The following is a 25,038-nucleotide window of genomic DNA, read 5'->3' as shown; positions in this document are numbered from 1 at the left end:
TTTCCAGAACAAAGATGAGCAAATTCAGCGTTTTATTCTTCATCTGAATTTATACTAAAAAGTCATTTAAGTCCAGGCCAAATTTCACAGGTTTCCTATTTTAGCCGCGCTTGCCTAGGTACCTAAACCACAAGGTTTTGCACTCACTGGAAGTTTTTGAGCGCGGTTGTGTGTTTGTCTGCTGTGTGCAGGTGTGTGCCCACATCGTGCAGGCCATACGGATGGAGGCAACACGTGTCCGTGAGGAGTGGGAGCACGCCATCTCCAGCAAGGAGAACGCCAACTCGCAGCCCAGCGACGAGGATGCCTCCTCAGACGCCTACTGCTTCGAGCTGCTCTCCATGGTGCTGGCGCTCAGCGGCTCCAATGTGGGCCGCCAGTACCTGGCCCAGCAGCTCACGCTGCTCCAGGACCTCTTCTCCCTGCTGCACACCGCTTCTCCCAGGGTGCAGAGGCAGGTCAGTGCTGACTGCTCCTCCAGTGTCTCGGTATTCCTAGAAAAGCATCTTCAGAATCTGAAAATCACATGCTTGAAAAAAATACAGGATTTCTTTTGGGAATTGAAGTGTTGGGTTTTAGGGTGTTCGTTTTTTTTTTCTTAGTAAGTAGAGCATGCTAGAAATATCTGTCAGATGAACAGCACAGTGTTTTTTCAGTATTTCATATTAAGTGTATATAATGCCCCTGCAGCCTGTGTAGGCAAGATGAGAGGTTCTTAATTACCAGAGTCTGTTACGGATCTGTTATGAGTCCTCAGCGTCTGTGTCTTACACTCAGGCTCTAAGTGTAGTAGTGAGGAACTAGACAGCTCCTTTTTACTCTTGGTATCCTAACAAGGTGAGTTTTAATATCTGTTTCTTTCTGAATTTGAGTGTTGTCTGAGTGTATATATAGTTAGTTATAGGTACATAATATATAAACACATATATATGTTTAATCATGTTAATAATATATAAACATATAAAATATTTTCATTAGTACAGTTAATGCACTGTTTTGTTGCTAGGTGCTGTGCCTTCTTCAGGTGGATTTTCAGTTTCTGTTAGAAAAGTTTTTATGTCTTATAGTCTTTATTATTCCTTTTACAAGTTTTGAACTGTTAAAATCTCACATCTCAACTTGCCTGGAGGCAGATACTTAGTAATTTTGATACATTGCAAAAAGCAATAGCTTTTGAGGAGAACATTGAGGGCTTGCAAAATTACGTATGAAATGTTAAATGCTTAAGCTTTCATCAGCTTTCATCCTGATTTGGACCAAACTTTGCATAATATGTGCAATTTCAACCCCAGCTTCACCACTTGGTAAGGTTATGTCATTTCAATACAACTCTCATTGGGTCCAGAGCTTTTGGCACAGCAAAAAATTCCAGTTAGACTATCAAAAGGAAAAACAAAGGAGTTGGAAAAGAGTATTATAATTCCCAGTACCTCAGGCAAATATTTTGTTAGAAGTCTGAGGTGTCTCTAATAGTTCTACCACAGTTTCTGACATCTCAATAATGCATGTGAAGTGGGTGACATGTCGATACCATGCAAGCAAATCAGAGTTGTACAAATTTCTGTATCACTGTTAAATCATCACCTAAGTCCAGTACCAAACATAATTTTGTTATTAAGTGGAGACTAAATATTGTTTGAGTGAGATCAGTTTTAGACTGTTTGGCCTTGTCTCGCTGCTTAAATTAAGAAACACTTCATCATAAAAATAGAAATACTGCAGAATTTCTTACAGAAGTAATTTACTACAGCAATTAGATTGAGTCCTTCTAACTGAAATAATTTGTTAAGCAGGACTTCATTTGATTTTGCTTGAAAACTCTTGGTAAGAATTGTGGTGGTCCAATTTTATTTTTTTTCTCCAGGTAACATCATTACTGAGGCGTGTTTTGCCTGAAGTAACCCCCAGCCGCCTGGCAAGTATTATAGGGGTGAAGTCTCTTCCACCAGCAGATATAAGTGATATAATTCATTCAACAGAAAAAGGAGATTGGAACAAACTAGGTATCTTGGATATGTTTTTGGGATGCATTGCCAAAGCTCTCACTGTACAGCTAAAAGCCAAAGGAACCACTATCACAGGAACAGCTGGCACTACTGCAGGCAAAGGAGTTACTACAGTCACACTTCCAATGATCTTCAATTCCAGGTCTGTTTAAAAATATGTAACAAACTACAACCTATTGTATGCTGAGTATGTACACTATTTCTTTGTGCTGGATTTTGACAAATACTGACAATATAATGACAATACTAATTATTTGAGTTTATTTCATCTCTTACCATTTATCCTTTGCAGCTATATTCGGCGAGGTGAAAGTCATTGGTGGATGAAGGGGTCAACACCTACTCAGATTTCAGAGATCATCATTAAACTCATTAAAGACATGGCAGCAGTGAGTTTCTATCCTTTAAATGTGGATGATATTCAAATATTTCTGATAATAAAAAGTACATCTTTTTATTGCTTTTGTTACAGTTAGTATCAGATTGAACTATTAAATGTGAATTGGTCTCAAGAAAAGAAAAGCCATACAGTTTTCTGGATAGAGTCTAGAGTTAAGAGCAGTACCAACTGAGTTCTGATTCTGCTAAACAGAAATCCAGTTTTGAAATAAGCTTTTTAATAAGTTGCTTATACTAGAAATTTAGGAGGTAAACAATAATTGTGGATCATTTTCTAACATTATGAACTTTAAAGATTAATTTTTAAATCTTGAGCACTCAGAACTTCAATTGAAAATGAAAACTTATCTGTGAAATAAAATAATAGCATTGTTTTCATGGATGTATGTATGTAGATTTACTGTATGGATTTTCTTGTTGAGATTGACTTCTTCCAGTCACTGAAATCTAAACTTACGGTTACTTATTACTTAACCTGGGCTTAATTTTTCCATAGTTCTGGTTCAGAACTATGGAATACTTTTTTTTTGGCAGAAAAATTGATGAAAAGTGAATCAGTTATTTCCCAGAAACAATATTGGCAAAAGAAAAAAAAGGTTTTATATGCATTTTTGGGAAAGGAATTTAGGTGGGAGGTTTTTTTGTTTTCCTTAATTCTGCACCTGTTTCAGTGAGATGCTCTAAGTGACCCAGATTTTCCTCTGTGAATACCCTTTGAAAAGTTTTTAGTATCTTCAGGATGGGAGTCCTATTTTCTAAACCATTCACTGTGCTTATATGAAGGAGGTTCCTTCTCAAAGTTGCTGAAACTGGATGGGAGTTCTCTGCAATTGCTCCTGTTGATTCTGACTACAAGATTTTAGAATCTCACAATTGATAAGAGTTACAATTGAAGTCTGTGTTGGAAAACTGTTTTTTGAGGCTTTCTAGCACTGCTAATTATCAGCAGGAGTCTATCCTCTTCGTAAGAGTTCCAGATGTGATTCACACAACCTGTTCACCATTTGCAATGTGTAGGTACCTGAATCTGAGTTAGTCACTGCAGCTTCCTTTTTAGAGTTCACTGAATCTCATTTATGTGTCACCTTCAGCATGAAGTTTTGAACTTTAGAGAGTATGTTAAGAATTGAAGGATGCAGCAGCCTTTGAATCAGAAACTTGAGGGTATGAGTCAGTGCCATAGGTTCAGAATGTTAGAGATTGGAAAGTGTGCTGTGGTTCTGATGTTTGCTCTGTATTCCTCTTTATTTCTTTCTAATACAGAGACTGTGGAGTCTATTCAGGAGGCTGAGATAGGCATGTGAAGCTAATTGTTCTAGGCACCCACTGTGATCTGTGTGCTGGTCACAGTCACTTATCCATGCTCCAGCTCTCCATTTTTCTTTCTCCAGAAGGAGTGGGGGCACTTCAGGAGAAGGACTTTCCATTCTTCAAATCATATGCCCTCACCTATTCTAAGTTAATTATTCTAGTAGTTCCTCAGAGACAGCCTCAATCAGTAACCCCAGTATTTGAGGGCTAATTTTTACCGGGTCTGTCTGATTTGAAAATCAAGGTCAGGTTGGATGGAGCTTGGAGGAACCTGGTCTGGGGGAAGGTGTCCCTACCCATGGCAAGGGTGTTGGAACTACATGATCTTGAAGATCCCTTCCAACACAAATTCTGTGAAAACACGTGATTTATGAAACTCATCTCCAATTTCCTCTTTTTCTGTTCTAATTTGATATACTAACCTAATGTTTTGTAGCTGCTCTAATTACAATTTTAGTTGCTCTTAATAAAAGCTGTAATAAATTGAGTTTCCTCTTTAACAGGGTCATCTGTCAGAAGCTTGGTCACGTGTGACTAAGAATGCTATTGCTGAAACCATCATAGCTCTGACCAAAATGGAAGAAGAGTACAGATCACCTGTGAGGTGCATTGCAACAACCAGAGTAAGAACTTCACCAAACTTAGCATTAGTTCATTGTAAATGTGCAGTAGGAGCCCATTCAAGAACCTTCTTATATGTAAAAAACGGACAAGTCAAAACTGAATTAGAATTAAATATGCATCTTGGGAATCTCAGAAATAATGAAGAACAAGTGTGATGCCTGTATACGTTTGGGGGTTTAGTCTTTAAATAACTCTGCTCAAAGTTTGTCACAATTGCGTTACTACACTGAATCTGAGATCATCTGTATGGAGAGTTGCACAATATGTATCAGCTGTCTTCTTTCAGCTCTCTAAGCAATTATTATAAGTGGTTTGACTTCTAGGTAATCAGCTGACACATCTCAAGGCTATCATGAAAACACTCTAACAGATGTTCTCTAGGACAATTAAGCTAAGCTTCATGTGTTTGTCTCAAAAAATATTTGCTGAGCCCTTTATTACTGACATGGTGTAACCTGGTGGTTTACATTTCTTAGTCTTTACTTTGTAAATATTCTATAGAAACTAAGGACTACTTTAACCTGAACAGATTGCTTGAAATACCATGAAAAGCATATTTGTAAATTATGACATTCCTGCTGTCATAGGGAGTACATATTTTAACTTCTCAAGCTTAACAGTTACATGTAAATGTAAAAAAAAAATGCAGTGGTTTCAAGCATTTAAAATATGTTGTTTTCCATCTTAAAAGGTTGTACCAGTTGTTCTTTTCATCATTGTTTTACTCATATAGTCTCTGCTTTCTGGAGGTCACAGTCTCAGACTACCACTGGCTTCTGCTGTCATCATATTAGTTTAATCAGGTCTTAGAGGAGCCCTGAATGTCAGCCCAGCTGCTCCTGTGACTGCATGTAGTTCTGTCATGGAGATGTGGGGATTTGGGGGAGAGTCCAGTAAAGTTTCTCAAAGAAAGCAATTTTATTCAGATCAAATGTTTGTTTAAAGATTGTTCCAAAAAGCAGCTGTCAAGTGCCTTTCAGTTTTGTTTGCACTGACAGATTATCCTCATGTAGCTCATCTGTTCAGGATTTCACTGTAGTCAGTGGAGAAGAAGAGAGCAAGGCTTCCTTTGACTAGTTAGCTCAGTTACCTTTTCCAGGTAATGCCAATTGCTCTATGCAGTGAGGAGGGAACAGGGAAACCAGTCTCACTGAGCTGAAGGTTTTGGATAGTTGTTTTTGGGGTTGATTTTATTTTTATTAGTCTGTGTCCTTGAATTTCTTCCTCCCCAAAGCCTGCAATGTTTGGGAACAATGTGCAAGTCTGTATTTGTCATATTTCTTCATAATGTGCTTTGGTTGATCTTTCTCTACTTTTTCTTTCCTGTGTGCTGATTACTGTATTTACAATCATAAAGTGACATACCTGAAAGAAACAAGGTAGTTCCCAAAAGTTAAGTAAGTTTTATTGTGTTTCTAACTTCCTTTGGAAAATAAACTTGCATTGTATGAGCAAGCTTCAGCTAACAGTAATAGAGTTTGCAGGTAACGGTGACATTCTAATCTGACAAATTTTTATCTCTTCAGTATTTGGTTTGATACATCTAATGCATTTACTTCTACCTTGCCTTTCACTAGCTGTGGCTGGCCTTAGCATCCCTCTGTGTACTTGATCAGGATCATGTTGATAGATTATCATCAGGAAGATGGATGGGGAAGGATGGGCAGCAGAAACAGATGGTGAGACTGAAAATCATACAGTTTTGTGTGGTTTTTTTATTTATTCACTCATCAAAGAATTTAGAATAATGATAGAGAATGGTAAACTTGGCCTTTCTCCCTTTTCTTCCATCCCAGTGAGGACTGTATATACATGTTTGAAGTATTTGTATTCTAGATAAGCACTGCTCAGAAAAGAGAAATTCAAAATTAAAACAGTAATGTTGCAATTCTACCAGTATTCAGGATGAAACAAGGCCTTCCTAACACCTGTGAGCTGAATTTTTAGTAGATTGACTCAGTTTGTACAGCACCCTCTATCAGAACATTTTCTTTCTGTCTTACCCCTGTCATGAAATGAAATCAATTCTTTTGTGTTACTCAGTAACTACTTCTCTGTAATTTAGCTTCCTCTTCCCCATCTCACTGGAGAATGATTGCCCCAGGGAGAAACTCCTTCTAACTGAATTTAGTAAAACTACCATTGACTCAAAAGATACACAGAATGTGATTCTCTCCATATTTTGACATACAGTTGACAAAATACCTCTACTTCTCAGTATGACAAAAAGCTTGTGATTTTTAATACAATTTTAGAAAAAAAGCACAGTAATGAAGCTGGTTTCTATATATCTTGGTTAGGTGGATCCCTGTGGGAAGCAAGGGAGGGGTGTGCAATAGCAACCAAGCATAATTAGAGCAAAGAAGCATCCAAGGCAGTTTGGCGTAGGTAGAAACAGAATACAGGAGGCATAGAGCTGCAGCAGCAGCAAGGAATAAAACTCTGAGGAGAAGGAAGAAAACACAGAGGTTTCTGAGGTGATGAACAAAGTCAAGGGTCTTGGAGATGTCAGAGGAGCAGCCAAGACATTGTCAAGCAGGTATTCAAGCTGCTGATCCCAGCCTGAAATTCCCCTGTCCTGTTTCACATCAGGATATTCAAATGCTGAGGTGAACTGTGTGTCTCCCTACCAGAACTGCTTTGAAAGAACGCTGTTCTAAGTAGCGTGAGAGTATCATGAAAACCATGTGTTCTGGTATTACAATGGAAGCTTGTTCTCAGATATGTGCATAGTCAAAATCAGTTGGTGAAGTGTATTTGTGGGGATATTTTGAATTGCAAAACAGAACCCTGCTGAATTAAAAAGAAAAATTCTATCAATAGAGCAATTTAATTCTATGATGGATTTTGAAGTTTGGTACTTCAACCATACTGTCTCTGAGGTATGGATGACCTACAGCTTTGTTTAGATGTTTGAAAAGAGTAAACATACCATATCAAAGTAATGAAGGGTAAATATCATGCCTGTTGACTGACCTGAGTACTCATATCTCTGAACTTTCCTGTTAACATGCCCATAACCTGTTGTTACCACATAAACCTCTGCTCAGACTAGCTGAAAGCAGTCTCGACTGTATTGCTGAAAAACACATTTTTGGTGCATCACACAAAATACGAGATGAAGAGTATCAGAAAAACTGATGTCATAAATTGAGGGGGTTTGTGTCAAGGAATAATTGTTTAAATACTGATTATTTTAAAGATAGCATTAATTGTCCAAACAAGCTCTTTATCCACTTTTAGAAATTGGAGGGGAGGTGTGGGGTGTGTGACTGAGAGGAGAATAAAAACAGATGCTGAAAGGAAGTGAAGGACTTAATAGAGGAATTATTTGTTGGTTTTTTGTTGTTTTTTTTTTCTCAGCCAATGTGTGACAACCATGATGATGGTGAAACTGCTGCAATCATTTTATGTAATGTCTGTGGGAATTTGTGCACAGACTGTGACAGATTCCTTCATCTCCATCGGAGAACAAAAACTCACCAGCGACAGGTAGAGTACACATGGCCCCATGTTGTGTGCACTGCATTGTGTGCATCTCCCCAAATAAAATATAACCAAAAGGTAGTAGCACATACTGAAACTGAAAAGGGTGTCATTTATTTTGGAGATGGGATAGATGTCTTTCCAGTTAATTCTCTTTAGTTGATTTTGGTTACGTTCTTGTGTCCTTTATCTTTTACAAAGATTAGAAAATCTTGCAGCGGTTCCTAATTCTAGTTCTCATGCTACATCTGCTTTTTCTCTCTTGTTTAATGTTGCTTAGGAATGATTTTTTAGGAGATTATAGAAGCTGCAAAGACTTTCCTAAGTATATGTTGGTTCTTTATTCCTCTTAAATTTTATCTCCTTTACTACTTCTGTCATAGGAGTCAGTGCTTGTCAACCCCTTCATTTCTAATCTATGTGTATTCCTTTTTAATATCCAGGAACATGACTCGATAGTAAATATTCCTACTGGTTCCCCTATGAGTCTTCTCTTATTTTTCAATATTCCTCTAGCTTTCACTGTGTTTTCATAGATAAATATATTGCCCTATCCATAAGCTTGAAAATTTTCTGACTTTTTTTGGGCTTGTTTTTAGGATTGAAACTTTGACTAGATATGAGTTTTTATAACTTGCTGAGTACTCTGCTAATTACTATTCTTCTATGGTATTCTTTTATCCTTTTCATCTCTAAATTTGAAACTACATTTTCTTTGGATTTTTTATTTTTGTCATTGAAATTAATATTGAAGATGCCTCAACTTCTGGAATCATTAAAGATTTCCTCTTTCCTGTCACTATTTCTCATTTATGGGTTTTGTGAACCTTTATTTTCCCCTTTCCCTCTGACTACTTATATTTGTACAAAGATTAAAATAATAACTGGCATTAATAAAGTTACTTCAGTGGAACTCAGTCCTCTTCTCCCTCTTCTACAATGCATATATGTTAACTTTTTAGATATGTTCAGTAATGGGCCTTTAAAGGAGATGATCATATCTCCTTAAAGTACAATGTTTTCTGTTATTTAGCAGCCTTGGAGTGCATGAACGGAATTGTTGTCAGGTGAAACTAAAAGCAAATCAAAAGATAGATGTAGAGACACACTGCTAATGGTCATTCAGTGCAAGGGATCAGCTGGTCTAGAGCACGTGTGATGTAAACATCAGACCTTTGGTACTGAGTTTCGCTCTCCAGTGAAACACTCCTCTCTGGTGCCACAGTATTTGCAGTGTAGTCTCATCCTGGCACTTTTATATGTGTCTATTGCCTTCCATTTCTTAGCCAGAGTCTTTGCAATCTCCTTTGAAATTTTCCCATTTCCTCATCTTAAGAAGATCATTTTATGTCTACTCTTCTGTCATGGCACAGCACAGTGTAGTCTCATTCATTTTTCTCATTTCTCCTATATAGCCTGTTCAGATTACAGTTGATAAAAAGTAAGTTCTTATCTAATAGAAAACCTCACATTTTTCCTTCTATCTGTCCAAAATAGCTACTTTACCAGATTTTCCTATTTACTTATAAAAGCATGTTTAAACTTCTGCTCTTTATTCACCACTTTTACCTTTACATCTCACGTGTTAAGCCTCTCAAATTCAATTTTAATTGTCATGTTCCCTCTGTCCTGTTTTCTGTTTGCTTCCTGTTCTTTGTCCAACTTCAGTCATACATACCTCTTTAATGTATTTTCTCTCCCCTCCAGAAAGGACAGCCTGTAAGTTATTCAGATGTGCTTATGTGAATACTTTGTGAAGCAGGTGGGGGTTTTCTTTCTGATTCTAGTAAGAATTAAAGGGAGTTGTATACTTCTTTACCTGGGTAAATTCTAACTTCAATTGCATTGCAGGTGAAACGAATGCAAAGAGAACTGCCTTCAAAGCTTGGGAAAGGAGCAAATGAAGGGACTGCATGAAATTCCCTAAGGATCTCTTGCAGTTTTTTTTATTTTGCAAAAACTTTATATTTTCCTCATTGTAGTCAGAAGTATCCACTGTGTATTTATATGAAAGTCAAAAATATTAATATTACATACTTCTATAATTGTTATTCTATAGTACATGTTATTAAGACCCTAATTCTCAATGTTGCTTTGATAAACTACTAGCATGGTTATGTGAAGATATTTCTGATGTTATCTTGTGCTTTTAATATTCTGTGGCCTACTGGATGTATTGGGTAGGAATTACGAAGTCCAAGCTCTGTATTTATTAAATCAGAAAAAAACTGTGCGGCTCTACTCTTAGCATTGCTGCACTATTGTTTCTCTGCCATGTTAGATCAAGAGTTAATTTTATTCATTTTTACTTCTAAAAACACGAAACTTTTATCCTGCATATCTACAATATGTACAAGTTATGGAACGTATAAAAGAAAAACAGTTTGCTGTAGACAGTCTCCACAGAATCTGTAAAATGGCTGGTGTAAATCCAGAGAGAGAGTGACAAAAATAACAGACACTATGCTCTAACTAAACATGGTATTTAGTATCTGTTCGGTTAACTTGACAGGTGTTCAAAGAAGAAGAAGAAGCTATCAAAGTTGATCTCCACGAGGGCTGTGGTAGGACCAAACTTTTCTGGCTGATGGCATTAGCGGATTCTAAAACTATGAAGGCTATGGTGGAGTTTAGAGAACAGACAGGTAAAACACAACTGTTACTCCTTGCTCTTTATCCTGATTATTATGATTTTCACCTGCTTTAGGGCAATGCTTTTAAATGTTTGTTAATAAAAACAGAATAGTTTAGCTGCATAAGAATCATTGGATTTCTGGTTGTTCTCTGTGACTGCTGCTTTGACATCTGATAGAGTGTCAGTCCCTTGTGTTCCATTAGAACATTTTTGGCCTTGTTCTCTCTTGTGGCTGTAGGCAAACCGACCACCAGCAGTTCCGAAGCATGTCGCTTCTGTGGATGTAGGAGTGGAACAGAATTATCAGCAGTGGGAAGTGTTTGTTCTGATACAGACTGCCAGGTATGTACTAGCAAGTATCAATCACCATTAATTACATAAATAGAAGAGATCATAGGATGAAGTGGGATTCTTATTTTGAATAAACCTTGTTTATCCCTGTGGTTCATTTTAAATCTCTCATACAAAAAAGTTCCAATACTGAATGTTAGCATTCAAATACTTCTGAGTTTGTAAATGCATATTTTAATTACAGACTACAAACACTAATAGTGAACTAACACACTGGGAACTTGCATTATTATTTTCAAAAGTACCTCAAGTTTTCACAACAGCTTTGCAATTATCGAGTAAAATACACGCTGTCAGTGTAAAGTGAAATGTACAGGAAAGCTTGATAAAAAGATTTTTCCCAACAGTCTGTGTGTTATGTGAGTGTAGAACATTTAAGACTTGGCCAGGTTTCTCATCTGTATCCACGTGTCCTGAGTGTTTCTGCCCCACAGTGGGTGCAGTTGGCAGAGACCTAAATCGTAACCAGTTTCTTACCTCACCTTACTTACTTCTGTCTAAGTGAAGCAAATTGGTCATCTTTTTTTCTCTCTCAGCCTATGAAGACAGAATATTAATGTTGATTAAATTCAGTTCAGTTTGTTGTTAGCTTCTGGGTAACTTCTGTAAGTGTTCTATTTATTAGGGATGGAAATTAGAGGTGGTTAAAAATCTATTTCTACGTCAAATTGCTTTATGCTGATTAATGATTAGCTTACAATGTATTCATACGAGTGGATAACTTGAAACTTTTCTGAGATCTGCAGATGTGTTAAAGGCTGTTAATACAGGGTCAGCAATGTTTATGCAGGAAGCACTCAATATATAAAAAGCACACAGAGGATCTAAGAACAGTTCTCTTTCTATTGAAAGTTTAAAATAAGGGTCTCATTAAGCCAATTGCATTCAGGAGCAATGCAGGTAAACAAAGGAAACATTATTTCAAGTACACAACGTTCAGATTTTCCCAGGTACCTGAGGCAGCAGCAGACTATAAATCATGATTCTTCTGTCTCAGTTTATTGCACAGACCAGCTGCCCTTCAAAAAGCAACACTGTCAGAACACTCAGTGAAGGGGAAAAGATGATTAACTCTTTGCTTTAAATCTGTTAGGAGTATGCTAAGATTGCCTGCAGCAAGACACACCCCTGCGGTCACCCCTGTGGAGGCGTTAAGAACGAAGAGCACTGTTTGCCCTGCCTGCATGGCTGTGATAAAAACGCTACAACTCTTAAACAAGATGCTGATGACATGTGCATGATCTGCTTTACTGAAGCACTTTCAGCAGCACCAGCTATCCAGGTTTTTTGCTTGTTGATTTGTTTCCCCTTTTAAGAGATTACTATCATGATTGTAATGTGTAGCATGAAGGAAGTGAAAATAAAAAGTCTTTCAAATTTATGCTCTTCAAAATTTGAAAACAGACATCATAACAATAGTTAAGCTACTTAAAAAGCTTTCTTTTTGTCTGGCATTCTATTTCAAGAAAGCAGATTGGATCATTTTAGTTTGCTATGTCTACTTTATTAAAATGCATGGTGTTTTATAAAGAAGAAGAATACCTGAGGTAACTAGTGGATATAATTCACGTGTATTTCATATATCCGTAGGTGATCTTGGAGTGGTTATGATTTTAATGCCCATTTTATGTTCTTTCTCGTTGTTAAGAAGAAATAGGGGGTCTTCTAGGATTTTAAATAACTTAAATTTGGAATTTATATATGTTGCCACTTAAAACCAAATAACTACTTCTACTTCAGTGGTTAGTGTAACTTTAATATTCACTTACACTTACTCTTTTCTAAAGCTGGACTGCAGCCATGTTTTCCATTTGCAATGCTGTCAACGAGTACTAGAAAACAGATGGCTTGGGCCAAGGATAACTTTCGGGTTTATGTCCTGCCCAATTTGCAAGGTAAATGAGCTGTGTGCCTGCCTAAGTCAAGCAACTTACCTGATACTTTCTTTGCTTTTGTTTGTTTGTTAATACTGTATTGCTTGTTACAGTATAAATGATTATACATGACTTGTTTCCTTAATTCCACATATTGCTATAGAAAGTCTAGCACTGCTGCATCTCTTTACCTTCTCCTACTGTTCCCTGAGGTGTCCTCTTAGAAAGAAAGCCCAGTCCAGACATTATCAGAATATTGTTTTTATTCTTACCACCATCAGCTTACAAATCCCAGTATTTGGTGATGGTGGGGAAAAGAAATAGTCTTAAAGCACACACTGTCCTGAAGCAGGAGTTCTCCATTTTACTAACCACTTTTAAAGCTGCTTTGCGTTTCAGTGTTAGGGCAGAGCTGAAGAATACATGTACTTTAGTTCAGCTAAGTTACTAACAATTCCTCTTGTACTCTATAAAATTTAAATTGCTGTAAGCAAAAGCATGTGATAGCTGCTGGAAAGAAGAGTATCTTACCCTACCCCAGGAATTTGAAATGTGGGAATGGTCAGCTATTCTGTATGCTGTGGTTCTTCTGTCGTGTTGTGATAATTTATGACAGTGGAGCTCATGGTCACTAATTGATAAAGAGCTGCCATAGAGGACTGTCTGTCATTATGCTTAATTGCTGAGCAGTAAGCCAAAAAGGAAATTACAGAAAATACAATCAGAATATTCCTGTGCTGTGGTGATATTTCATACACTCTTCACCATCTCCCTGGCTGTTACTCTGTTGGAAGGGGTAATGTTCCCATATCACAACAGGCCATAGAAAAAGCATTCATGGGTACTATTTTTGCAGCAAAAAGAGTGCATTCTATATCAGCCATTTTTTGAAATGTCCATTGCCCGGGCCTGTATGTTTTTATGACATCTGTAATGCTATTTATGCCTGACCATAACAAAAATTGTCATAGCTCTTGGGATAAAGATGCAAGATACTTTAATCTGCATTTTTTTTTATTTCAGAACAAAATCAATCACACAGTATTAAAGGATTTGCTTGATCCAATCAAAGAACTCTATGAAGATGTAAGGAGAAAAGCACTAATGAGATTGGAGTATGAAGGGTTGCACAAGAGTGAGGCCATCACAACACCGGGTGTTAGATTTTATAATGACCCAGCTGGCTATGCTATGAACAGATATGCTTATTATGTTTGCTACAAGTGCAAAAAGGTATGCTGTTATTTATTAAATGCATATTATCATTTCAAAAGTAGTTTCTTAAAACGGAACATAGGTGTAAGATATTCTGTATGGAGCAGGAAAGCAGGAAAAAATGTTTTTTATAGACTCATAATTTAAAAAAAATAAAGTGTTGGGCTAATGAATGTACACAGTATCTTAGCTAGTAAAGCTCAAGTGTATCAGCAGAGAAAAATGAAATACTTTGTATTTCAAAAGCACCTTGAGTCAATGGCCACTTACAAGAAGGTGCAGTACCTACTTCCTCCAGTACCTATTCATCTTAAGCTGCTGTTAATTCTGACATAGGGTTCATAGAGCATCCAAATACTGTTCCAAAAGCCTTACAGTCTCTTGCATAGAGCAGGGTATGTTGTAGTTTTTGGTCTCATTCATCCCGAGACTGAGGGACATTGTCTGAGTGGCTCAAAACCTCAAGTTTATCTGAGTGCCTCAAAACCGCGTACCTACAGGCAGGGTCGAGAGAGCTCAGAATAGTGGAGGCCACTGAAATGGCAGTCATTCATCATATTCCCCTTACAAGTGGAATTGGTTAAACTGAAAAGAATAGTTAAACGAATAATTGTCTCTGGTTTAACATCCAATCATTTCTATATGCACTTAAGGCATATTTTGGTGGTGAAGCTCGTTGTGATGCTGAGGCTGGACAAGGAGATGATTATGATCCAAGAGAGCTTATTTGTGGTGCATGCTCTGATGTTTCAAGGGCTCAGGTGAGTAAATAACTTCTGTTCATGTTTTTAGTTCATTCTGAAACTCTGAGTACCTGAGCTGCACAATAATTCAGTCATTTACATGTGCATGTACTGTGCGTATATACATACATATACCTGTACATATACATGTATTGTACCATACTGTGTACTATTAATACATTCTACAGAATGTAGAAGTGAGTTTTTGGGATTGTTAGAATGTGGCTGCTTCGTTGACCTGTGTTTGCTTTCCTTTGTTCAGATGTGTCCCAAACATGGTACGGATTTCTTAGAATACAAATGCCGCTACTGCTGTTCAGTTGCTGTTTTCTTCTGTTTTGGGACAACACATTTTTGCAATGCTTGCCATGATGATTTCCAAAGAATGACAAGCATCCCTAAAGAAGAGCTCCCACACTGTCCTGCAGGTAGGACTTTGACCAAGCGGATTTATCACACTGAATTCTGAAATAAGTAACAAGTTCTAATTGATACTAGCTTTTCTTGGTGATATTTTTTTGCTTTTCTGGCAATGTCATTGTACTGATCATTTAAACATTAGCGACTTCGATAGAGAAAGACATTTCAGTTTCCCTATACCAGGTCAAACTCCAGATGTAGAATGATGTGTAAAACTGTATGTTGATAAAATCAACACATTATTAAGTGATATGTCTGTACTTAGGTAGCCATTATCTGCAAACTGTTACCCCAATGCCATAGTTACTAAGTTCATGTGCTGTATATTGATTTGATATTAGTAAATAATTGGGGGTAAAAAGAGTGATCTTTTTGTTAAGATATTTACATAAAATAAGTAAACAAATAAATTACGATTCCCGCTATAACCTTAGAATTACTGTTTACTGTAGAATGTAACTCTCATTCAATATTATCAATTTTTCTCTTGGCTTGTGCAAATTTCTTCCACAGTATTAATGAGATGAAACTTCCTTAAGTGACTCTCTATAAGCATCTTGCCTTTTTAAATTTAAATTTGATTGGTTTCAATTACATGGCAGTTTGATCTTTTTTTTTTTTTTTCTTCAAATACCAATTTAACATTTGAACAAGATGTGTTACCTTTACTTAGTTTGAGTTTTTTTTGAGGAAGCGGAATATATGTTTGTTTACATTGTCTGCAAGCATTAATCTTTTCTTTTTTTTTTTCCTTTCATCCTTAAATTCACTGTAGGTCCCAAAGGTAAACAACTTGAAGGAACAGAATGTCCACTTCATGTTGTCCATCCACCCACTGGTGAAGAATTTGCTCTGGGTTGTGGGGTTTGCAGAAATGCTCACACTTTTTAGACTAGCATTTTTTTTAACCAGAGCAAAACAGGTGCCCTCATCCCTCAAGTGTCCTGCAAACAAAGTCCAGCTGGGATGAGGATGGGACCATTCCATAACCCAGGTAAAAGGAACAATTTACAGTGCAAGAAGGATGCCAAATACCATGTACATAATTCTTGCTGTGAGATATTGACATTTTTTGAACCGAGACATCAAAATTTGTGAGGTGTTTGCATGTGGCCATTACCGTCATCGGCTAGGAAACATTGGACATTTACAAATAAACAATTGTTATTAAAGGATCTGTGTGTCTGTGGACTATGAATGATGCTGGCTTTCAGGAGAAAGAAAAAATATTGATTATTGTATACTGACTTTTTGTAATCTTGTACAATTGTAACGCATCACAAGTGGGGATGGGAAAGAGGAATATTCTGGTTTATTTCCTAGACTGTTATAAAAAAAAAAAAGGTGTTAGGAAGGCATAAATGTAACAAGTATCACACTGTATATAAAGGTATCAATGTTTGTCCTGTATAAGAAATATTAAATTACAACAGCAGTTTCATTTAAACTTCTGGGTTATGTTTGAGCCTGAAATTTTAATGAAGTGCAATACTGAGTGTGCCTCATATCTTGCAGCTGTAAACATAATGGAATGTACATGTCAATAAAGCCACTGTACATTTTTATACAGTGAAAGTCTAACAAACGTGTAAGTCTCCATTTTCCACTTTTAAAACAGAGTGGGGGCGGGAGGGAAGAGGAAGAAGAGGTGTCCTTTAATTATTTCAGCAGAGTCTTGAACAAAGGTAGGGAAGTTTTTTGGTTAAACTAGTGGTTATGGAAGTACTTAACACATGAAAAGCACTGCTCCGTTTCTGAACAGAAAAGTTGGATAAATGTGCTAACATTCATATGAAGAATTGTATTTCCATTTCAATTACCAACAGTGTTTTAAAACACAAAAGAAGACTGCATTTTAAATTATTTTTGATCAGTTTTATTTTACTGAAGACTCCTAATCATTCCCACTTTTAGGACAAACAGCTTTTTGAATTTCAAAATGTTCATTTCATAAGAGTCCTAAGTCCTCTGCACCTGCATAGTGAATGCAAAGTATAACTTCCAAGTTATATTTTCTTTCTCTAAGATTTTCTCTTTAGATTTTTTTTTTCTTAGATGCATTCAACTCACTTTCTAGCATTTTTGTCTTGAAGCTTATGAAAAGTATGTTACATTTCAGACATTGGTAGAGGGCATCCACACCAGACAGTCTTGATCAGACTTCAACCATGGGATCCATCCTGCCTAACGTCAGACATCTGTAATCACAGAAAGGTTGGCATTGGAAGAGACTTCTGGACATCATCTTGTCCAACCCCCCTGCTGAAACAGGTCCACCTAGAGCAGCATGTGTATCTGCACTTTGAAATAGTTCTGAATAGTTCACACACCTGTGAATTACAATTGATCTTACTGCAGCTCTGCCAAGGGATCAGGACAGGCTGGATCCGTGGGCTGAGTCCAACTGTGTGAGGTTCAACCAGGCCAAGTGCTGCATCCTGCACTTGGGTCACAACAACCCCATGAAATGCCACAGGTGGGGAGAGGGGGTGGAAAGCTGCCCAGCAGCAAAGGACCTGGGGGTGCTGGTCAACAGCCACTGAACATGAGCCAGCAGTGCCCAGGTGGCCAAGAAAGCCAATGGCCTCTGGCCTACGTCAAAGATAGTGTGGTCAGCAGGACCAGGGAAGTGATTGTCCCTGTGTTGGGTATCTGACCCCTTGCCATTTTTAGCAGATTGGGAGTGTAGCACCATCCTTACAATTTAATTCTATTTTTGAATTTTTTAGCCTTTTATTTTAGAATAATATGAGTATTAATTTAGGAAATTGAGATTATGGTGTGGAAAGGACATGACACTGTTCATGTTTATTTAAAATTGATGGAGTGGGGGATAGGCAGCACTGCAGAAATGTTTCTCTCCCACACAGCTGACCACTCCAGGGAGGCAGCACGGCCACATGTGAACATCAGGCTCTTGCACAGAGCTCAGCTCCTCACATAATGGTTGAACCTTGGACGCTGCTCCCACACTGTCTCAGCCATTCACGTCACCACATCCCCCCCACGCCGATCTCTGCCAGTGATTATAGTAGATGCCAGCACAGGCCACTAATCAGATCAGTCTGCAATAAGATTTGTGTATGCCTTTCCAGCAGTCTCACATGTTTTTCTGTCAGCTGTTGATCCACAGCCCACGCAATGGAAATAGTCAGTTCTTGTTTGTACCACCCCATTTGCCACAGCCCACCACACTCAGCTAATTTATACCAAACTCAGCTCCTGGCCAAGGTGAGGCCTCAGTGCTTGCACTTGGGTCATTGGTTTAAAAATAACTTAAGCTTTTATGGGTGTATCCACCCACTGAACACAATGTGAACAGTAAAAGTTAATATGATACAACTAATTGACATGTCACCATCAGGGTGATGATGGGCTTGGTCCTTACAAAACAGGTTTTGCTAATTCCATCATACTAGGCTCATGTTTCACCTAGACAGAGGCTTAGCTGGGGAGCTTCAGGCCGACCCAGTCGTTCATGATAAAACTCAAACTTTGCAGGGCTTTTCCACAGCCCTCTGGTTAAGCCATGGCACACATTGCAGGTACCAAAGTGCAGTGGTTGTAGGGTAGATGCCTTGACCCTCAGCCCAGGGTGCACTGGAAGGGCTGGACTGTCAGAGCCCCCACTCTCACTGATGGGGTCTGGTAGTGAGCTTGTGCTGCCAAGCGTTCCAGGATCTGGCTCCTCACCAGGTATTCCTACAGAGATGCAGCCAGATACAGAACACCACACTGATTATACAGCAGCCAGATGCAACAGGGACTGTGAATCATTGCTAATCACCCAAAGATGTCCCCTGCCAGCTGGTCCAGAGGTGGTACTACCCACTTCTGCCGTCTCTTGGGGTTCCGGAGGTGCTCTCTGCTCTTGCCTCAATGTTTCATGTAGACAGTTGGCTGCTCATTGAAATACAATCCCTTTGGATGTACCAAGTTTCTTTCTGTTACCTGAAAGGGGATTTGGACCCTGAAACCTTGGATGGGTACTTGAGGCAGTGCTTTGGGTCATCCACTGAGCAGCACATACAGTTGCCCTTGGTTATTGCTATCTATGGCATTGCTTCTATACTCCCGCTCATTTCTGTATGCCAGGTGATTTAAGTATCCTTAGCCCATGTTAGGTCTCAGCTAATCCAGTATTTCCACATCCCTGTCTGTTTATTCAGTAATATTCCCTTCCTGAATGTGACTCTATACAACTTTTCTGCTCACTCTGCTGCCCTGGAGAGCATTCCCACTCTACCCAACCCTGTTCCTAGGTCTCACCTCTGCCACGTACTCTGCTGGAACAGCCCTTAGAGGAAAGAAAGATGGCATTAAGTATGCTGGCACATAAAGGGAATGCATACTCCACTGTGGCCATGTGGGCAGCAGTGTCACATCACTTTAAGCTAGAGATTAAGGGAGTTTGGTGTGAATGGGGTATGATCTTCTAGCAGTAACTCGACATCCTAGTGCAAATTCCTAACAAGGATACTTGAAACTTGGCCAGGGGACCTGAAAAACAACTTTTTAAAAGCATTTGCCTGAGGGCAGGTTGTATCAGTGGACTCTGTCACGGAGCAGTAATTGCAATGGGATGATCCAAGCTCCAGGGTAAACACAACTCCCCACAGGTTTTGCTCTAATGGACATCACGTGTGTAAGATGATATGCTGGCTTTGCATCCATCTCTGTCTCCCTTTTCTCCAATACAAACAGAATTTGAGCAACAACATTCCCGTTGTTACTCATAAGATTATTGTCTCTATTTCTACATCTTTGGGTTTTTCCATATTCCTAGTAGGTTGTGGAATCGCCTGGTGTCATAAATCTTTATTTCCCTCCTGATGGAGGCTAGGCACAGCGATGTACCTCCCACCAGGCAAATCCTATACACTAGGCACACCTAAGGCACACCCGGAGTGCCTTACTGTGACTGAATTTGACATTTCCCATGAATAGGTGCCCACTGGCAGGACTTTGGGTCTGTTATCCAGCACTCATACATTCAAGGAACTGGTGAATAACTTCTGAGTTTTGCCTCCAGTGCTAGGATACGAGACTTAGAAACAAGCCATGTTTGAAAATCAGCTTTAGGTGTCCTTACAGGACACATTTCACATGACACATAAGGTACCCTCCTTCTGTGCCTTGGTACCAAGGCCCATCCTAATACAAATGCCAGCCCCCTCTTAGGCAATAAGTCTGTTTGGGAATTTTTACCACTGTGGCTTGCTAATCATATTAACTCCTCACCCACTGGTAGTCAGCTGAACTGATTTGCAAGGAGCCACACAAATCACAGAGAAAATTCTTGTAAACCAAAGAACTCGTCTCCCAGGATTCTGCCAGACCAACCTATCAATGAGCTGGCACTGCCCTTTCCAGCAGCATTGTTCTGTGCATGCATCACACCATGGCAAAGATGAAGTGCTGCCTGTGCTGCTGAGCACAGCTCGTCCCACTCTGCCTGTTCTCTTACAGCAGTCCTAGGCAAGGCCATGCCATGAGACTCAGAGGGGCTCCAGCAAACAGCAGATTTTACTGTATTACCTAACAAAAGAGAGTGGTACAACTTTTACCCATGAAGCAACCATGGAAGCCATTCATCTGGAAAGAATTACTAGAGACTCTAGAGACAGAAACAATATTTAGACAGTGAGGAACCTTTTAAAATAATTATCTCCAGCTTCTACTGAGCCATGAGCAACACCAGGTAACCAGCGTGTTGCAGGCAACACTCTATCCTGCTGTTGCTCCTCCTAAGTTTTATCTTTTTATTTTTCTGTGGCCATGAGGCCTTAAATTGAGGCCCATTGGTTTAAAGACCATTTTATTTGCAGCTACTGTTAAAGAAGTGGAGTTACAGCTCCTGTTCTGTAAGTTCTTCCTTGTGATAGATAGAATATAGTTATTTTATCAGTCCATAATACCACATTCTAACAGTATAAGAAAGTTCCTCACCACAGAAAATCCTCCTGTATAGACATATTATGAAAATAAAACCTAGAAGTTTCCCTAATGATATCCATTATTGAAAAAGATTCACTTCTTTTGGCATTGATAAAGAATAGGTTCAGCTTTCTTCTGTTCTTTTTTTTCTTTTTCAGCACAATCTGCTGAGAATTAAGATTGTCGCAGACATTCTAGACCAGGTTTTTCAGCCAGTACTCAATCACATTAATATTGGCAATATTTTTCAGAACTTCTATTTTCATGTAATCAGTGCGGGCTACTCATGCCCTGCAAGCCTGACATACTTTCATCATAGCTGGATCTGGTCTGCTATGGTTACTTAACTCTCTTCCAAATGCTTCTCTGATTTTCCCCTCTGCACTCTTATCCTAGCCAAATGCAAGCCATGCTTATCAGGGTGGAGCACAGCTGCTTGCTTCAAGAATGCTTCAGAGCTACTTGAATACGGCCAGAAAATCAGCACAGGAGACTTTCAGTGCTAAGAGGTGCAGCATTTACAATCAAGGCCAGGCATTCGAAACATTGCCGTGGCTTCATCAGGCAGGCAGTCTGCCAGCTGAAATGAGGTATTCTGTACAACTTCAGCCTGAGGTGCTGAGAACCCCTGTTAGACACTGGGATTTTACTGGCTATCTCTCGGCTTTTATGTCTGTGGGCTGTTCCTCATCTTCACATGGTGACAGTGAGGGCTGCTTCACATCTCTGCTATAGGTGAGTGACTCTCCCACCAGAAAAACTGAATCTTCAGAGAGCTTCTCCTTCTCTTTTGGAAAAATAAAAAGCAACAATGCAGTTTCCTCAATAGTCTCATTTTTGCATAGCAGGGCTCAGCACAGGCCCTAGCCTTTTTCTGTTACTACTGAAAGCATACACACACACACACAAAAAAAAAACAAATTAAATTTTCTTCTCTCAAAAACCCATCTGCTGTTAGTTAAGTGAGTAGTAAGGCAGATAGACTACTGAATGCAGACACACCTGATAGTGGTGTCCAAGTTACTGACTAAAGCTCCAAAGCGCCCAGCCTCCGTTGGCAACAACACAGCTCTTTCACAGGCCAGCCCAGACCTGTGGATGTTCTTTGAACCTTTACTGCTTGGCCCCTTCTTAACCTGCTGCCACTATCTCAGTGCCAACTACCTGAGTCCAAGAGCTCTGCAGGGCTTTGCCTGCCAGCTAAACCAGAGCCAGCCCTGGGGGTCACCAGGAGCCCACACCACCGGCTGCCCACAGGTTTTCTTTCAGTCAGTTCTGATAAACTGCCCAGTTCTTGTGTTTTGCCCACAGACACCGCAGACATTTTTGTCAGTGCTCTGCACCAGGTCCTGGTTTGGCCCCAAGGACAGAGCTGCCGCTGCCCTTCTTGCTGATTTTAGCTGCTGTGTCCCCTAACAGTGTGATGCTGGGAGTTCTTTCTGCACGTGTTCTCCTCCCCTACACACACAAAGGGTTCCTAAAACTTACACAAGCGGTTACAACAAAGCAAAGAAGGGCAGAGGCAGTGAGCCAAACTTTGTTTACTCCAAAGATAAGACAGCAAATTTTAACTGCTCGGCACTCTAAGAAGTCCCTCCCAGTAAGTCAATACAGTAAAACTCAGATAATGCAGGGTTTTAAAATCATGTTACCTTAAAAATAATGAAATTGCAGCTGTTACATCTCCCAAGACTTCTACACCAACTCAGAAAATACTTGTTTTGATCAAAATATGTTTGGTTAGGGGTTTTTTTGTTTTGTTTTTGGTTTGTTTGTGTGGGTTTTTGTTGTTGTTGTTGTTGTTGTTTTTTTCTGGAGACACCAGAATTTGATCAGAGCATAAATCTTGGTGGAAATATATTTTTACTGACTTCACATGACATGGCTCAGTCACATAACAATGCATGTAATGCTAATGCTGCCTTAAAACAGTAAGAGAGGTGACCAGAAGAAAGAGCAGCTGCTTGCTCTGTGTTTGTTGATAAAAAATAGATCCTTCTCCCCACAGACTGGGCCCAGGTCTAGTTCCAACCTTTGCAGTCGGTCTTTGCAGACTTTGTCTCCTACATCTGCAGCAGTTTGCAAGTTACATACTTGCATATATGACTTGTCTTTACTAGAGACAGTAATTGGGCGCTGTTATCCTCCCACCATTAGAAACAAGCTCTGAACAGGAACAGAAGGGCTGAAAAGGGAATTCCTAAGCAGTGAGAATGGAAGACACGGAACATTTCCAGATGAGGACAGCAAAACAGTTATTGCAGGCTTCTTGACAGTATTGGCTTTATTCCTAAACACATGTCATTACCTACCAAGGTTTATGTAGCTGTCTCATATAACTGAGAAAATTATACAGTAACATATTTGCTATTACAAGGTTGTCTAAGATACTCATTAATCTGCTCAAGGTGAGGTGATAACTCACCTCTTATCTCCAGATTTTTGCTGCATTTCCTGAAAAGCTGAAGACTGGATGTAGATTCATAAATACGCATAAATACAGGACTATAATGGCTGAGCTTTAGTAAACAGCTTAAAGCATTCTGAAATGGAGAAAAAGAGATTATTTTCTCACAGAAACTCAAAATAAAAAATTATGTTTCTCACTGAAAAACAATCCTGTTTCTGGACAAGTCTTTCCCCCCCTCACTAACAATCTCAAGGAACTAGGCTTTAAAAAAAAATTAACAGACCTAAAGTATGCAAGGAAATGTATTTCTACAAAGTGCTTCTTAAAGATCTCAGGGATAGTGACATTTGAGTGACCAGCTGAAGAATGTTTCAAAGCCATTTCAAGACTGGGGCAAGCACTGCATCACAAGTACTGTTTCCAAGGAACTTAATGACAGGAATTGGGATTACAGTAATTTGAGCAGTAATTTATTTACTATAGCTTGCAATAAACGGATAATTAAGTTTTGTGAATCTCAACTACTGTAAAGAGTTTGGACACATACAGGGCTGAAAATGAGGTGTATTGGAGTGTACCACATGCGCGAAGGACACGTGGTGACAAGGCATTTGCAGCCCATGGGAAATGTCACACATCACTTGGTCTTCTCTGCCTGGCAAAATCCCAAGCCCATCATTCCCAGCCCTGCCTGCCGGCCCCAGGACGCTTTGGTGGTTTGCTTTCCCTGTTTCATCTGCTCCTAAGGCCAGCCTCACATGGGGCTTTCAAGCCACAGAACACAACCGGCTGTGCCGCTGAGGAAGACCCAGCTCAATTGCCGGCAATATTCAGCATTCCGGGCGGCCAAGAAGGCCCTGGACATCACGGTTGTATCCCAGCCGTGTGGCCAGCAGGACCAGGGCAGGGATTGTCCCCGGTACTCGGCACAGTGAGGCTGCACCTCAAGTGCTGTGTCCCGTTCTGGGCCCCTCACTACAACCAGGACATTGAGGGGCCGGAGTGTGTCTAGAGAAGGGCGATGGAGCTGGTGAAGCGCTTGGAACACAAATCCTAGGAGGAGCAGCCGAGGGAGCTGGGGGTGTTCAGCCTGAAGGAAAGGGAGGGTCAGGGGGTAACCTTGTCACTTTCTACATCTCCTGGAAGGACGCTGTAGCCAGGCCGGGGTCGGCATCTTCTCCCGTGTAACCAGTGACGGGACAAGGTGACATAGTCATAAACTGCGCCAGGGAAGATTAAGGTTGGACATTAGGAGGGAATTCTTCACAGAAAGGGTGACTGAGCATTGGAATGGGCTGCCCAGGGAGGTGGCGGAGTCACCATCCCTGGAGACATTTAAGGAGAGACTGGACGCGGCACTGAGGAGGCACTGAGTGCCATGGTGTAGTTAATATGGAGGTGTTCGATCATAGGTTGGACTCGATGATCTCGGAAGACTCTTCCACCCTAACTGTGCGATTAGCGCCGGTACGCCTCTACACCTGACGGCTCCCTTCCTGCCCGCGGCCGAGGCGCCCAGCCCCGAGGCGCGGCGCGGAGCGGGCGGGAGGCGGGGCCGGCGCCGTCCCCGGCTCGGAGGCGCCGCGGGCGGGGTGCGCTGAGGGGAGGGCGGGGCCGCCGCCTCCCC

General features: G+C 39.9%; 1 protein-coding gene across 16 annotated transcripts in view; it reads left to right on the top strand.

Moving 5' to 3' along the window:
- The window catches only part of MYCBP2 (MYC binding protein 2), a 173,712-nt gene extending 157,083 nt beyond the window's left edge, over positions 1–16,629 (top strand). For all 16 annotated transcript variants that reach the window (XM_066176316.1, XM_066176328.1, XM_066176313.1 and 13 more), the window contains 14 exons: positions 192–458; positions 1,865–2,148; positions 2,299–2,395; positions 4,220–4,339; positions 5,918–6,019; positions 7,704–7,832; positions 10,339–10,471; positions 10,700–10,803; positions 11,906–12,094; positions 12,600–12,707; positions 13,710–13,919; positions 14,555–14,662; positions 14,907–15,072; positions 15,840–16,629. In XM_066176316.1, the coding sequence (XP_066032413.1) occupies positions 192–458; positions 1,865–2,148; positions 2,299–2,395; positions 4,220–4,339; positions 5,918–6,019; positions 7,704–7,832; positions 10,339–10,471; positions 10,700–10,803; positions 11,906–12,094; positions 12,600–12,707; positions 13,710–13,919; positions 14,555–14,662; positions 14,907–15,072; positions 15,840–15,955 (2,133 nt within the window). In that variant the 3' untranslated portion in view covers positions 15,956–16,629. The remainder of the gene's footprint in view (positions 1–191; positions 459–1,864; positions 2,149–2,298; positions 2,396–4,219; positions 4,340–5,917; positions 6,020–7,703; positions 7,833–10,338; positions 10,472–10,699; positions 10,804–11,905; positions 12,095–12,599; positions 12,708–13,709; positions 13,920–14,554; positions 14,663–14,906; positions 15,073–15,839) is intronic.
- Positions 16,630–25,038: the final 8,409 nt, after the last annotated feature.

This window comes from Chamaea fasciata, unplaced genomic scaffold, assembly GCF_029207755.1.
Source record: "Chamaea fasciata isolate MVZ Bird 193981 ecotype frontalis unplaced genomic scaffold, bChaFas1.0.hap1 SCAF_2, whole genome shotgun sequence".
Lineage (NCBI taxonomy): Eukaryota > Metazoa > Chordata > Aves > Passeriformes > Sylviidae > Chamaea > Chamaea fasciata.
This window is presented reverse-complemented; position numbering and strand designations above follow the sequence as displayed.